Source organism: Sinocyclocheilus grahami, unplaced genomic scaffold (assembly GCF_001515645.1).
Source record: "Sinocyclocheilus grahami isolate Dianchi unplaced genomic scaffold, SAMN03320097.WGS_v1.1 scaffold964.1, whole genome shotgun sequence".
NCBI classification, from domain to species: Eukaryota; Metazoa; Chordata; class Actinopteri; order Cypriniformes; family Cyprinidae; genus Sinocyclocheilus; species Sinocyclocheilus grahami.
The window spans coordinates 198,893-215,786 of NW_015506143.1; the positions used below are offsets into that span (position 1 = coordinate 198,893).

The following is a 16,894-nucleotide window of genomic DNA, read 5'->3' on the forward strand; positions in this document are numbered from 1 at the left end:
ATGCAAAGTTGCTACACATTCAATGCTTATCTCTAAAAAGCCGTGATTGTTGTAATATACAGTGCTATGATGTTATAAAGTCTGTGTTCTCTCTCGGTGTTCACAGGCAGTAAAGAGGCTGCGTTCACGTACGCCATCATCGCAGCAGGAGTGACTCATGCCATCACAGCCGCCTGCACGCAGGGAAACCTCAGCGACTGCAGCTGCGACAAAGAGAAGCAGGGCTTCCACGGTCACGCCGACGGCTGGAAATGGGGCGGCTGCTCGGCAGACATCCACCACGGCCTGGGCTTCTCCAAAGTCTTTATGGACGCCAGAGAGATCAAACACAGCGCCAGGACGCTTATGAATCTACATAACAACGAAGTAGGGCGAAAGGTGTGTATTTGGTTATTCAAGCAGAGGCTTGGCTTTGTATGTCTCTTGTAAATAAAAACTGTCAGACATGATTCAGTTTTGAGGGCTTCGATTTTACGAGGTGGCGATTTTGGGTCAATTCGTAGGATTCACAATTTTTAGAAAAACAGTAAGCATGAAAGTCCACCCCTAATCCCACATTTAAACATAATGACTTAAATGAATTAGCCACCAATTCACCAAAACATGAAAAATTTACAAACTGCCATATTGGCTGACCCAAAAATGAAAAATGTACTCACTCTTGTCTTGTATGACTTACTTTCTTCTGTGAAACACATGTTCATGCTGTTCTTTTACATGCAAAAAAAGCATGCAGTGACTAGTGACCAAAAAGCAAAAAAACTATTTGCCTGCTTATACTATGCCCTGAGAGTATGTACTGTTTTGGTGAAGAAAAAGTACATACTTTTAAGTGTGTATGTCCCAAAGTAGGCAAGCTTTGGGACATACAGTGGTGGCCAGAATTGTTAGAACACTTGGCATATTTAAGTGGTTTCAGTTGTTTTTGTTGAACTGGCCATTACAATACCCATAAAACGAAGTATTCGCGGATCTACCTGCGATGGAAGGAATCTGCTGCAACATTGAAAATGATGGACTGGCTCCTCAAAGTCCCCATTGAGCAAATTTGGAGCGAGTTGGAAAATGAACTGGACTGATCTATTGTACATTCAAAGGAAAGCCTTTGGCTTGAGCTGCAGAAGGCATGGGATAACATTAGTGTTGTAGTTCTCAGGAAATTTATTGGCACAATGCCAGAGAGATGTGCTGCTGTAATTGCTGCAAAAGGTGGACATACAAAATATTAAAGTTAAAAGTGGATAAAAACGGTACACACTTCATCTGATATACAGTATGTTGTGCTCAGAGCAACCATCTGCATGTTTCATGAACATTATAAAATGAAATAATGTTTTGGAGGCAAAAAAAAGTCAATTCAGATCTGTCAGCTGTTCTAACAATTTTGGCCACCACTGTACTATCATGTCACACAATTGCAATAGTTACCTGTAACCTGGCCTGTCAATCATCTTGTCACAGTTAACATCCACATTTAATTTCATTTAACTTTACTGTATTGGAGAGAAAAGAAGTAGCACGTTGATTTGCCAAAGGCAGAGAACTCCGCTCACATTAATGCATAATGATGCATTTGAAAGGTACTGGCCAAACGGATGTTTATAAAAGTTCACATTGTTGTTGCAGATGAAATATAACACGGATAACATTAAATACCAGGCTTTTAACAGGTCAAATATGGATTATTAGTAACTCAAACGCCTTTATCTAAACCTAACTACTTAATCAGTCGCGAACATCTGCCATGTTTGTAGTTTTTAAACACTTTTTATTCATGTTTGTAGTTCTGAACTGAATCCTTTGCCAAAGAGCAATGGGTTGTGGGCAATATTATCTGTTACAATTTGCACAGATGCACACTTTGAAAATCTACCGGAAATAGGGTATATTCTTTTCAACATGCTACGCTTTTTATTCTAATCTCACATGCTATTTAGGATGGATAGTATGCACACTGAGACGCAGGGACAGTTATTTTTACAGCTGAACTTATTGCGGCTTATAGACCAATTTTGGTGTTTGCAAACAGTAATGATGGTTTTTGTGGGCAGAGCCTACCTGGTGGCAGAAAATGACAGTGTGTACATAATATATATAACATATATATATAGCAAACTCGTACTTCTATGAGTAATAGTTATAAGTGTTCAAGTAGCAGTCTATGGAAGCCATGGAATTAAAGAATAAAAAAGGTACATATGAGTTTATATTTCAAAATCATAGCTTTATTCTCGCAATTCCAAGATTATATCTCACAATTCTGATAAGGAAAAATAACTTGTCATTCTCTTTTTTCCCCTCGGCTAAGAATCACAAGTTTATATCCCACAATTCTGGCTTTTTTATTTTTCCTCAGAATTGACAAACTCGCCATTGTTGAGTTAAATCGAGTCCAACCATTTAGGTAAACTGCGTTTAGTTTCAAATGGTGTCTTTGATGAAAGTATTCTAATATAAATGATTTGTATTCCAATTCTGATTCTGACATCATACATTTTTTTCTTTTATTCCATGGATTTGACCCGTTTCCCTCCACTTGTTATCAGTGTTTTTCTGCCTGCAAGTGATGTAACTGTGACGTCTACTCTGAATTGGTCTATTATGCATTTAGGAGTTTCCCTTTCAGGCACAAAATTTATGGCAGGAGAGTATTTAGATGAAGGTGATTTACTAAGGTTTGTGCTAGTCAGTATACTTGAATTTGTGCCACCCAAAAAGCATATCTTAACCCATTTTTTGCCTGTGTTGTTAATAGATTACACACACCTGATTACCATTGGCTCTGCTTATTTGCAACTCTACACTAATTTGCGCAGCTCTTGGTAGATTGTGTTGGTCATTATGAAAATGATCTGTGTCTTTAATTTGGACATTGTCAGTAGATCAGCCGCAGAACTTTCCGGTCTCCTCTGTGCTTTTATGGGATTGTGGCTAATGCTAATTTGCCCTGTTTAGTAACTCTGGCCCTTAAGTTGTTATTCACTGAAATCTTCCCATCCGCTGCAGTTCAAATCTCACTGTTTGTGCATATTCGAGCTTGGTGTGTCATGTGCAGCTATGAGACACGTGACGTTTGGCCGTGCCTCGTCGTGTTAAGTCTGAAGATGAGCATGTGGGTGAGTAAATGACCAAATTTTCATTTTTGGCTGAACTGTTCCTTAAAGAGGTATTATCTATCAGTGAAGTGATGTTTTGGTTACACTGAACGGATCAAGTGAAAGTCAAGTGCAGGGAAGGAGTCTGTAACTATGGCACTGCGGTTTGCAGCCGGCCCCGAAGCCAAGACTCGACTGGCACAGCAATAATAGGAAGCTTTTAGGGGTAAGAGCAGAATAAGTGCTAGAGTTTGATTACAAATCAGATGAGCTCCAACACACCGAGCTCTGTGCAAATCCACTCCCATTTTCTGCTCAGTTTAATAGACATTGGCCTACACCAGTATCCCCTATCGCTAGTTTTGATGCGGTGTTTTTGTCTCAACTTTCAATGCTCAAACCGCCAACGATCCTAAAAGGCTTTTTCACTTTCACCTGCATTTAGAGGCCATGCTTTTTTTCTGCGTATACATTTGTTGTCTTTGATGTGGAACAAGGGATGCGGTCCCTTGGGAAAAAGAAGTGCGCTGAATGTGTACTTGTACTTTGAAAAAAATGATTAATTGAATTTACTAAATTTTTTAAGGTAAGTGGTTGCAATCAGCTTATTTTAGCTACATTTAAATAAACAAATTTAGTTGACTAACTTTCAACATGTTTTTTTTTTAAATGTAGCTAAAATAAATAGTTTGCAACCACTTACCTTAAAAAAAAAAAGTTGTATAATTTTTTTAGTGTAGTGTATCTTAAAATATATATATATATTTTAAAATTGTACTTGCAGAAATAGTAATGAATATTAATGAAATAAAGACCTTTACACTTTCATGAGTTTTTCTTAACATGCTTAAGCGCACTTGTTAAAAAGTCTGCTTTGTCATTTTTTTTTTTAATTAACAGTTTTACTTTAATAATCATTTAATACGTTTTTCTCATGCTTTAACAAAGTACACTTATTTTTGATGTGTTGACTAACATACTAAAGCACATGGAAAGTACTTGAGTATAATTTGTATAGTTGACCAATCACAGCACACCTTGCTTTTCAGACCGATGAGCTTTGTAAAAATCGACGCGTTTCAGAAAGGCGGGGCATAGAGGAGAAACAATAATGTACAGTATGTGGAAAATTTGTTTTTTTAACCTTAAACTGCATAAACACATTACATTACACCAAATACACAAAATAATGTTCTTTTTAGCAACATCATATGACCCCTTTAAGTTGCATGCACTGTATTTCAAGTCTTCTGAAGCTTCTCAGAAGTTTCTTGAAAGTCTCATGAGCAAACACCATTAACGTCAAAGCTGTCAAATACAATTTGACAGAAGTTTAATTTGATAATTTTTAGATGACCTGTTCTTTTAACTAGGGCATGTGTGAAGTAAGAGCCAACCGGTCTATCAGCCAAACAGAGAGCAGAATAATCACTCTTGCTCTCCCAGTCGAGTTTAATGAGGGGTGAAGAGCTTCCATCTTATGTCTGGCTTGTTGCACGTTTGGTCACAGAGAGCTGATTCATGGCACCAACTCTTCTCCTCAGTCCCCACTCCGATTGTACCGTCTTATCTGAGCAGCTAAATGGCCTCTTAGTGAACTGACTAGCCTTACAGGATGATTCTAGCTGCAGGTTTTGTCTTGAGCAAACTAAAAGAGTGCTCTGTTTGAACGTTCCCCTCCCAGCTAATGTAATGCCGCTGGCTCACGGTGCCCATCTCTGAAGAGCAGATCGCAGAAGGTCTGGTGTGAGTCGCTGAGCTGATGTACGATACGTCGGGCCATTTTGATTGGCGTTAGTAGTGTAACGTGTTCAGAATGTTGTTGTGTTGTGGAAAACAATGTGTTTAATGTTAATTTTGCACTTTATTCCTTTTTGCTTTTGGAACTGTTATTGGATGTTCAAGTGTATAGGGAAAGAGGCTCGTGTAAGGGGAAACTGAAAGAAGGGGGTCAGAAGAGTGCCTCGCTGGTACAAGTGCGGTTCTCTCTCAAGTCGGGGTGTGTACGGCGTGGGTTGTGGCCGACAGCAGCCCAAATAAACACCCCTTTTGCATCAAAAACGCCTCGTCCTTGTCTGAGAACGCTACAGTATGTTGTTGGGGAAAATAACATTGTGTGCAATGACAATACAGTTATTGTGCAGTTATTGTATTGTTTGTTGAATGTGATGACATGAGCAGATACTCCAGATATCAGTTTGCTAAGTCAAGCCTCATTTTTGTTGTCGCTTATACAGGATTCGTGATATTAAACCAAGAAACAAGTAATATTACATATTAAACAAAGTAACTTGCCATGTGCTATTGGCATGAAAGGGTATTAGTGTATATTTTTTTTAATCAATAAAATGGTCAAAAAATATTTAGACATTAAAGAAAGAACCCAAGGCATTTCTAGAGACCAGAAAACCAGAGGCTGGTTTAGCAGCAATCTAGCCCTAACAACCGTCCAGAAAACACTAACAAACGTGTTGAATGTTGGACACTTCATGCAGTTTTTCTTACTTAGCCCTAGCAACTACATGGTAAAAGTGGTGAAAAATAATTTGAACACTACCAGATAAAACCCTCGAAAACCACCACCAACAGCTCTGTGATTGCATGTTTTTTGTAAAACTGATGGTGTACCAACAGCTTCATGTTTGCATAATATTGAGGATTTGTCACCTGCATGAAGGCTGGCATACACTACATGACTTTTCGAATCTGAACAGACTTTTAATTAAACAGTAGGCATCATATACTTACTGACTTGTGAATGGTTACAGAGAAAAGACTGGGGATCATACACACAAATGACTGAGGATCACACACTACCAGACATTCAAGTCGTTCCCAACGCTACAAGCTTACATAGAAACATATGCATTGATGCATGATAGATGAAAACAGCTTGTGTTCTGCAATCAGCTCAAAATATAAAACATTTCTGATATCCTCTGACTCAATTCAGTCTGAGACAAAAAAAATTGTTACATTTAGACATTCTTCTGACCCTAACTACAGGTCAACTAATTCTCATTAATTTGCAAATACTGTACAGGTCAACTAACTCTCATTAGAGTATTAGCAGACTGTAGGTTAGCAGATTAGTAGAATAAGTTAACGTATTTGTAAAGCCAACTGAATGCGTGTTGGTGGATCATCAAAATAAAGTGCTAGCAGATGTTAAGCAGACAATCTACTAATACTCTAATTGCTGATAGTTGACATGTACTGTAGATGCAAAGTTATTTAAAGTTAGTAGAATGTCTAATGTGAACTATCAAAATAAAGTGAAAATTGGTGTCTTGTGCCCGTTATAGACTACGCAACTTTCTGTGAAATTGGTCAATTCTGAATGATTAAAATCTGTATAATGTAAATTGGTCCAAAGTCATATACTGTAGTGTAATCCAAGTCAAGTCAAGTCACCTTTATTTATATAGCGCTTTTAACAATACAGATTGTGTCAAAGCAACGGAACAGCATTAATTAGGAAAATAGTGTCAATAATGCAAAGTGACAATAGTAAACACTCATTTTTCAGTTAAAGATAGTTCATCATTGAATTCAGTGATGTCAACATCCAGTTCAGTTTAAATAATATCTTTGCAATTATGTCAACGATAACGCTGGAAATGAAGTGTCCCCAACTAAGCAAGCCAGAGGCGACAGCGGCAAGGAACCAAAACTCCATCGGTGACAGAATGGAGAAAAAACCTTGGGAGAAACCAGGCTCAGTCGGGGGGCCAGTTCTCCTCTGACCAGACGAACCAGCAGTACGGAAAAATCAATATAAGACGTAATAAAACAGATGATGAACAATATTAACAGCAGTTATTATATGATGCAATCAAACTTATAGCAAAATGTGGTAGTTCTGTAAGTTGTTTCAGGGTTGGCATCATCTGAGGTCCTCTGAGGGGTTGCATCATCTCTTCTCAGGTGTTCTGGATCCAGACTGAAGCTTGTGTAAATCCTAGTTACGCAAAAAACAGAGAAACAAATACAAACATAATTAACGCTACGCAGCTGCTGTTCCAACCAAGCAAAATTGATTTGTTTAACCCAACCGCCAGCTTGAATGGTTTTGGGACATGACCTAAAGACAATGACAAGTTAATAATATTGAGAAGCGGTTCTTCTGCTACAGGTTCTTCTAATCCAGCCTTAAGTTCAAAGCAAACCGACTGAATTTTAAGCAACACATCAGCATGAAATGACATTCTAAGCACATTGATTTCTTCTCAAAGAAGTACAGTTTTGATGCAGGTGTATATGTGAGTGTGTTACAGTCAGTGTTGGGGAGTTACTAGTTACATGTAACAGAATCACGTAATTTAATTACAAAATAACTGTTACAGTTACTGAGAAAAAATGTGTAGTAAATGTGGATGATTACTAAGGAGGTTACATCTGAATATTTTCATACACATAGAGATATGATTGATTTATTTCCCAAATTGCATGTTTTTCAGGACTAACTCTAACCCTAACCCTGATCTGTGTTTATTGCTACTGTAAGGTTAACCCCACCTGCTTTAAATGTTTCAAAATGATTAACAGTTTAGAAAAATTTAGAAAAAATATATACATTTAAATTTAGAAAAGTAACAAAAAAGTAATAAAATGTAATCAGTTACACCAAATAACTGATATATAGTTGCACTACTTATTACATTCTAAATAGGGTAACTTGTAATCTGTAACCTATTACATTTCCAAAGTAACCGTCTGTAACACTTTATTTTAAGGTGTCCTTGTTACACATGTTACATGTACTTACTATTATAATAACAATTAATTATGCATAACTACATGCAAGTAACCCTAACCATATAGTAAGTACATGTAGTTAATTAATATTACCCAGTACCTAAATGTATAATTAAACTGTAACAAGGACACCTTAACCTTCCCACACTCTCAGAAAAAAAGGTACAACAGTTGTCACTGGGGCGGTACCTTTTCAAAAGGTACACTTTTGTACGTTTTAGGTACTAATATGTATACTTTAGGTACTAATATGTACCTTTAAGGTACCAATATGGACTCTTTAGGTACAAAGGTGTGCCTTTTGAAAAGGTACCGCCCCAGTGACAGCTTTTGTACCTTTTTTTCTGAGAGTGTAACACTGTTTACAACATGTGGTGTGTTCATTGTCAGTAATGAGACATTCGATTGATGGAAGCACTGATGTTTCATATTCCTGCTGCTGTGCTGGTCTCAGGTCCTGGAGAGGAGCATGCGGCTGGAGTGTAAATGCCACGGTGTGTCTGGATCCTGCACCACCAGAACCTGCTGGATGACCCTCCCCAAGTTTCGCGAACTCGGCTACATCCTCAAAGACAAATACAGCCACGCCGTCCACGTGGAGCCGGTCAAAGCCACGCGCCACAAGCGGCCCACTTTCCTCAAGATCAAAAAGCCCTACTCGTACCGCAAGCCCATGGACACGGATCTGGTGTACATCGAGAAATCGCCCAGCTACTGCGAGGCGGACCCCGTGACAGGCAGCGTGGGCACTCAGGGCCGGGTGTGCAATAAGACACTGATGCACCATCCCAACGGCTGTGAGCTGATGTGCTGCGGCCGCGGATACAACACACACCAGTATTCACGCGTCTGGCAGTGCCACTGCAAGTTCTTCTGGTGCTGCTACGTCAAATGCAACACTTGCAGCGAGAGGACAGAGGTGTACACATGCAAATGAGCGATGCTTATGCTTTTTGAGAGGGCCTTTCATCCTGACATTACTGTAAAAGATGACTTAATCAGGTGGCATTTGTTCTTTTGCACAAGACCTTACTTCAGACTCACTCTAATGGAAAATCGTCAAGATTGTCAAAGCTTTACTCTGGAGAAAGAATTGCATGAGAAGGAACGTGGAACTAAAAGTGTAAATGACTGTACCTTTGATGCTACACAGCTTTCCTCGCTTTCTTCCATAAATCCTGAAGCTGTCTGGACTAAAAGAAAGCTCTCTGTAAAACCCATAACAACGACCTGCACCTTGATTGTACCAATGGAGCTACTGAGACATGGACGTCTTGCAGGCATGCAGCGAAATGTACAGAGACATTGACAAATAGAGCAAAACAGCAGGGTTCCAGAAGTAGAGGAGAGGACTTTCTTTTATGTTTTTGCTACAAATCAACCCAGGTGAAAAAAAAGTATACTAAATTGCTGTATTTTCACACACTAATTTTGGACTTAATATTCGGTTACACTTTATTTTAAGGTATCCTTGTTACTTAGTAACATTAATTACCTACATGTACTTACTATATGGTTAGGGTTAGGATTAAGGTTTGGCTTAGGGTTACTTGCATGTTATTATGCATAATTTATTGTTATTATAATAGTAAGTACATGTAACGTGGGTAACAAGGACACCTTAAAATAAAGTGTTACCAATTATTCTTTAGCACTAATCTTAAGATCATCTCAACGGTGCTATTTTGGGACACCATGAATATGAACTAAAATGTGCTTTTAACATAATTTCTCTGTAAAAAATTTTTTATTTAGATACCACTTGTAGTACACTTGAGTGTACTAGTGTATGAAAGATGGTGTCCCAAGATAGCATAGTTGAGTACACTTAGATGCTCTTAAGATTATCTTAAGAAGTACTAAAAAATAATTTTTAGTATGTTAAGTACAAAATTAGTGTGTCAAAATAAGTGCACTTTTTATTTTCTCCTGGGAAAGTTTGTAATGATTAATCTTCAAACTGGTTGGTTCAATTCACGACTTTAATTGCCTTATTTAAGTTTTTTTATTTTATTTTTTAAGTAAATTCCTATAGAGAAAATGAATGGGAAAAGTACTTCTGGAACCAAGGTTGCTGATCGCTGTTGTGCTCTGTTGTTAAATTCCTCCAAACAACTGATTTTATTTATTTATTAAAAACAATGTTGTTAACTGTAATTAATGAGACACTGGAAAGAAATAGTGGATCTGCATCTCTGTTCATGAATACACTGAGATTTGTATCTTTTGAAAGAATAGTTATAGTTTTAGTTTACAAGACAAGAAGCAATATTTTTTTTCCTATGAGAAATTTCCTGTGTGCTGCTAGTCTGGAATAATCACATTCGCTGTAATATTACGAAACTACTGACCACAAGCTTTTTGTAACTGGTATAGTGATGAATCCAGATGTAGAATTTACACTGTAATTGTAAAATATCGGTAAGAGAGTATATTTTGTAAAATAATATTTTTATATGAATGTTTTATTTATACTTTGTCATTTCTGAACACCCAATGCATTCCGTTTGCATTATGCAATAACTTTAATTTGTGGGTGACAAAGTTGGAATGTGGATGTTAATTATTAAAATAAAATTTAGATCTCATGCAAGCATGGTTATGTTGTTATAGTATAGTGTTTGCTAGTGGAAAGCAACACTGTTACTAGTGCTCTTACTTAGGTTTAGTGGTTTGAACAAAGTGATGCTAGGCACAAAAAAAGGTCAAAAAATGGGATCTGAATGGGCTGAATAAACATTACACAACAGCGATGCTCCACGTGTAATTGATGAGCGCAGTGAGTGTTATGGTGATGACTTGCTCAAGGGGGCGGAGCTGGAGCTGTCAGGTGATTGATGACTTTGACATTTCTTTCATTCAGACCTTTGCCACTCGTTGCTAAACAACTCCATTGACTGCTGCGAAATATCCACCAGATCGCCTTACACATGATGATAGCATTCAGATAGCTTTCTCAAAAACATTATTAACACACGGAAAGATAAGAGATAGATAGATAGATAGATAGATAGATAGATAGATAGATAGATAGATAGATAGAGTTACATTGGACAAACCATATGCACTTGCTTAAGTGTTTTAGCAAACATGTTAATTTTCAACACCAGTCCACGGGAGGCTTTTCAGAAAGCAAAAAAAAAACAAAGTAAATTAATAAAATAAAACCAATAACAATACTAATAATAATAATAACAATGTTAACAATAAAAGTAATAATAACAATACTAATAAAGAAAAAGGGAAAAAGAAAAAAATATATACCATAAAGTTACAGAAAAGAAGGAACAATACATCCAAAATTATTACATAAGCTATAAAGCAAAGACAACATAATCAGACAATATCGCAATAATAATTTGGTATGAAGAACTATTCATGTGAGCACTGTTGTTTGGTTTTTAACCATTGTTTAAGTCCTCTGTTAAAAGCATTACCATTGGTCTCTAGTTTTAAATTAGTTGGTAAAGCATTCCAGAGTTTTGGCCCCTTTGCAGAGAAAGCAGATTGGCCAAAGGAGGTCTTATACTTTGGAACAAGACAGTCACCACTAATAGTGGCTCGTGTGTTTGCCCTATGAGAGTTCTGACGCCTACTGACCAATTCAGAAAACAGTGGTGAAACATGATTCTTTAGACACTTAAAAACCAATCTGAGATAATTAAAATCAACAAAACTATCGAAGCTAAGAAGGTTATGCTTTCTTAAAACATCACAGTGATGCCATCTCATGGGTTTCTGGTCCATAACTTTTATTGCCTGTTTGTATATTGAAATAATAGGCTTTAATTTATTTGGAGAGACTTGTGACCATGATGTGACACAATATGATAAATGTGAAAATATCATTGCATGCATATATAATTTTGCAGTTTGACATGACAAGTCCCTTCTAATAACACGAAAACAATTTAGGTTTGGTTTGACCTTCTTACAGATGTACTCAATGTGACTATCAAATTTTAAATTCTTATCTAGAATAATCCCAAGATACTTGACTTCATTCACTGCTTCAGTTACTTAATTTTTAATCTGCACCTCAAATACATCCCTTGCAGGCCTATTTCGTATGGAGAAGCACATGGAAACAGTTTTTTTAACATTAAGAGTTAAATGAGACAACTCAAGCCATTTATGGCGCTTTTCCACTGTGTGGTACGACTCGGCTCGGTACGGCTCAGTACGGCTCGGTTCGGCTCGGTTTGCGTTTCCACTGCAGGTCAGTACCGCTTTAGAGTGGGCGGGATTATTCACATGTCATTATAGTTTTAGGAGTCGCTCTACTGCCGCGACTCCTAAAAAACTTTTTCATTCCATGTCGCCCCATCAAGCTTTCGCTGGATCCGCTCCTCTGCTATCAACGAGAGGAACGTCTGTTCTTCCTCAACAGGGGGAACAGCCACTTTTTGGTTGCTAAAAAAGGTGCGCTCATTCAAAACAGTTGCGTTCGATGCTTCGCTGGCTGTGCTGATTTAAATCTAGCACTTCTTTTGTGTTTGTGTCGCAAATTCAGTGACGCAGGTAGTGACGTTTCTCTCCGGCCAATCTGTGATCAGCAGAGTTTACACGTCACGTTTTGGTAACGGTACGGTTCGCTTGGAACCTCAACTGAGGTGGTACTAAAAAAAGTACCAGGCACCAGGTACTGTACCCAGTGGAAAACCCCCCAAAAGTGAACCATACCGAGCCGTACCGTGCCTTACCATGCAGTGGAAAAGCGCCATTAGAGATGTTATGTAATGCCTGTGTTAGGTGCTCACCTGCCAGGCTAGGTGTTGTAGTGGACACATGGACGACAGTGTCATCAGCATACATCTGGCAGCCGACACCCGGACAGCAATTTGGTAAGTAATTTATGTACATTGTAAACAACAGAGGGCCAAGTACAGAACCTTGCGGTACTCCTATGTTGTTTGTCTGCAGAGGTGACTTAACCCCATTGACCCTGACACACTGCTGTCTTCCACTCAAATAGGACCTAAACCACTGAATGGCGTCTGATGACAATTTTAATTGATTTAATTGATTTATTAAAATGCTGTGATTAACAGTGTCAAAGGCCTTTTTTAGGTCCAAGAACACTGCCCCGACAACATTCCCTTTATCCAATGAGGCTTTTATTTTTTTCAAGCAAATAGCAGTTAGCAGTTTCAGTGGAATATTTGTCTCTAAATCCAAACTGCTGTCGATAAAGCAACTGGTTAGACTCTAAATGTTCCACTAATTGCTCGGCAACAATCTTCTCCAGAACTTTTGAAACTACAGGAAGGATAGCAATAGGCCTATAATTACTTGCTATATCCTTATCTCCCGATTTATAGACCGGCGTAATTATTGCTGTTTTCCAGCTCTCTGGGAATAATTTTGTTTGTATTGACAAATTTACTAAATAAGTAATTGGCTCCAACAGACAGATTTCATATCTCTTAATTAATACAGCATGAATGTTATGAATGTCCTTAGACTTGGAGTTACTCATGTTTGTGATCACCATTTTAACTTTATCACGAGATACCTCTTTAATATAAAAGGAGCCTGTATACTCTTAAAAATAAAGGTGCATTTATGATGCCATAGAAGAACCTTTTTGTCTAAATGGTTCCATAAAGAACCTTTAACATCTGAAGAACCTTTCTGTTTCACAAAAGGTTCTTTGTGGCGAAATAAGGTTCTTCAGATTACAAAAAGGTAAGAAAGAGATGGTTCTTTAAAGAACCTTTGACTGAATGGTTCTTTGTGGAACCAAAAATGGTTCTTCTATGGCATCGCTTGAAGAACCTTTTGAAGCACCTTTATTTTTAAGAGTGTATGAGCATTGTCAAATTCGTCAAGAGATGACTCGATATATTTAAAATTGCTTGCTAATTCTTGTACAGACTCAATAAAAAAACTATTAAAAACATTTGCAATAGCCTCATTTCTATGAATCAGATTATTACAAACTTTAAGACAATTTATTTTTAAATGTTTTTGTCTGCTTGAATTGGTTAATCTATTTATATGTTGCCACAATTTAGAACTGCTGCCATTGGCCTCTTCAGTTAATTTGGAAAAATAATTTGTTTTAGCCTTTCGCAGCTCTGATACTACTTTGTTCCTCAAACCAGTAAAAATAAGATGGTCAGTATTAGTTTTTGCTATTAAGGACCTTTTAAGAGCAAGATCTCGCCTTTTAATGATCTGAAGGATGTCACTGTTAAACCATGGAAGAGAGAATTTCTTAGGCCTACTTTTCCAGGTTTTTGTATGTTTACTTATTAATTCACTTAAAATAAAAGCGAAATTGCTTGCACTGTGGTTTAAGTCTGATTCTTTAATGACCTCTTCCCAATTAACTTTCTTCAAATCATGTTCAAAGCTGGCTATTTTTGACTTGGGAACTCCTGTTGTTAAAATTTAATTTTCTATTTTATTATGGTGAAGTTGACGTTTTTTTAGTTAACTTTCTTACAATCAGTGTCATGTTATGATCTGAAAGGCCAGTAATGAGATTATATGTTTTTGTTACTCTCTCTGGCCTGTTAGTAAAAATCAGATCTATAAGAGTTTCACTCTTTCTAGTTATTCTAGTGGGCCTATCAATCAGCTGTTTGAATGTAAATTTCTCCATAGTTGATTTTCATTTTGATTTACCACTTTTAACCATCCAGTTTATGTTAAAGTCCCCAAACATCATACATCCACAACAGTTGCCAACGAGAAAAAGAAGATTCTTCAGTTCATTGTAGAAATGTACATCATGACATGGAGGATTATAAAGCACAACTAAATTCAATTTCATGTTTGAAGAAAGAATTACATTCAATCCCAAACATTCCATGTTCACATTCAGGTCAAGTTCTAAACATTTAAAGTGTTCCCTAATATAACTTAAAACACCCCCTCCCCTTCCTTTGGCACTATCTCTCCTATAACAACAATATTCTGGTATATTAATTAGGTCAGTAGGGACATCATGGTTCAACCAAGTCTCAGATATACACAAAAAAATCCAAATTAGATTCAATAAGTAAATTCTGTATCTGAACTATTTTTGGTAATATGCTTCTTATATTTATATGTCCTCCCAATATTCCTTTAGGTTTAGTTTCAGAGTTCCATATGATTCTAGCATGATTGACAGTTTGAAAGATCCTTGGCTTCCTCTGTTTCAACGTTGCATGATTTATTGTTAGTCTTTTTGCCCTCACGGGACTTTGTGTTTGTTGACATGCATCCGCTATCACAGACGGGCCGTCATGAGAATAACAGTCCATGGCTGGTATACTATATGGATTACAGTTTTTCTCAATTGCTTTGGCTCAATTCTCGAATGAGACTTTTTTTTCCCCGAAGCAATAAATTCAGATCTCTGAACAATTAGCTTCTTGTTCACATCAGATTGGAATTTCTTATTGATTTGAGCAAATTGCAAATGCTTTGGCACATGTGTGCAAACAGTAAGTACAATTGTCTGCAGTTTGCACAACAACTAATTGCATATGGCTTGTTGATCAAAACTGATGAGCCGATTCTCACTTAAACTGTCAAACTCTTCACAACTTCTCAAACGTTTTCATTGTGTAAGCCATCACATTCAAAACGATCCATTCAATTATGAAAAATTGGTATGTATATTTTATACACGCATGTATATTCCATAAATATCTGACATTGACATTGTTTGTAATGTCTGCTAAATTGGCAAATGACCTCTAATGGCAATACAATTTGAATCAACCATTCATATATATGTAGATTGCCCACAGCACAATCACTAAGAATGGAGGACTTCCACAACCCTGAACTGCAGCAACATGCTCGTGGAAGAGCAATTGGAAGACGTGTAAGAATACGTGGTGGTGGTGGTGTTAGAGGAAGACATAATAGAGGAAGAGGTGGAAACAGAAGAGTCAGAGTCTCTGATGAAATCAGAGCCACACTTGTGGATCATGTCATAAATCGTGGTTTTACAACGGAAGAGGCTGGTCGAAGAGTACAGCCTAATGCAACAGGTCCACAGTGTCATCAATTGTGCAAACCTTTCGTAGAGAAAACAGGTAAATATGTATTTTTTTGTTTTTGTTTTACAGTATGTAAAGTATTTTTATAAACAACAATATTGTAAAGGTAAATGCTAGTCTATTTGTACATTCTATAGAACCGCACAACAACCTCGCGCTGGTGGCAGAGCAGCAGTATTTAACCATCAGCAAGAACAAGAAATTTGCAACATGGTCATAGCCAACAATTCCATCAGGCTAAGAGAGATCCAAAGTGCAATCATAAATGACAATAATGTCTTCGCAAATATAAATTAGTTAGACCACATTTGCCTAATTATGTTGTTGTCTGGGATAATGTCAGCTTCCATGCTGCACATGAAAGGATAACAGTGGAGTTCCTTCCACCATACTCTCCATTCCTAAATCCAATAGAAGAGTTTTTTTCAGCATGGAGGTGAAAAGTATATGATCATAGACCACAAGATCAGATGTCTCTGTTGGAAGCCATGAATGCTGCATGTGAGGACATCACAGCTGATCATTGCAGGGGATGGGTGCGGCATTCAAGGAGATTTTTTCCCCGGTGCATGGCAATGGAAAACATCAGATGTGATGTTGATGAAAATATTTGGTCTGAACAACAAGAGCGATAGGATGTTCACCAAGAATAATTTTTGAAGTATTCAAAAGAAGTATTTTTGTGTATTTGTGGTAACATAAGAAATATGAAATGTACAGTAATTGGACAAGCAAGATTTCACTTATATGTAATGCATTCGTACAAAAATAAATGTACTGCATAAATACAAATGTTCATATACTTTTTTTTTTCTATGTACTATTGACTCTTCTCAACAAATATCAGATTTTTTTTATAAAACCTTCATTTCCATGGTTGACTGTCATGGTGAAAAAACAACTAAACATTTTGACCAGTGTGGCTCACACGATGACAAAAATACTTTATATTTTGGTGGCCTTGGCCAAATTACTGACACGATAACTAGGTTTTGAAGCATGAATGAAATGTTTTGGGTGAGTAACTACATTTTGCAG

General features: G+C 37.2%; 1 protein-coding gene across 1 annotated transcript; it reads left to right on the forward strand.

Moving 5' to 3' along the window:
- LOC107564804 (protein Wnt-7a-like) lies at window positions 1-9,236 on the forward strand. Its single transcript, XM_016249965.1, has 3 exons — window positions 1-7; window positions 107-378; window positions 8,308-9,236. The coding sequence occupies exons 1-3, from the start codon at window positions 1-3 to the stop codon at window positions 8,788-8,790; spliced, it is 762 nt and encodes a 253-aa protein (XP_016105451.1). The 3' UTR covers window positions 8,791-9,236.
- The last annotated feature ends 7,658 nt before the right edge of the window (window positions 9,237-16,894 follow it).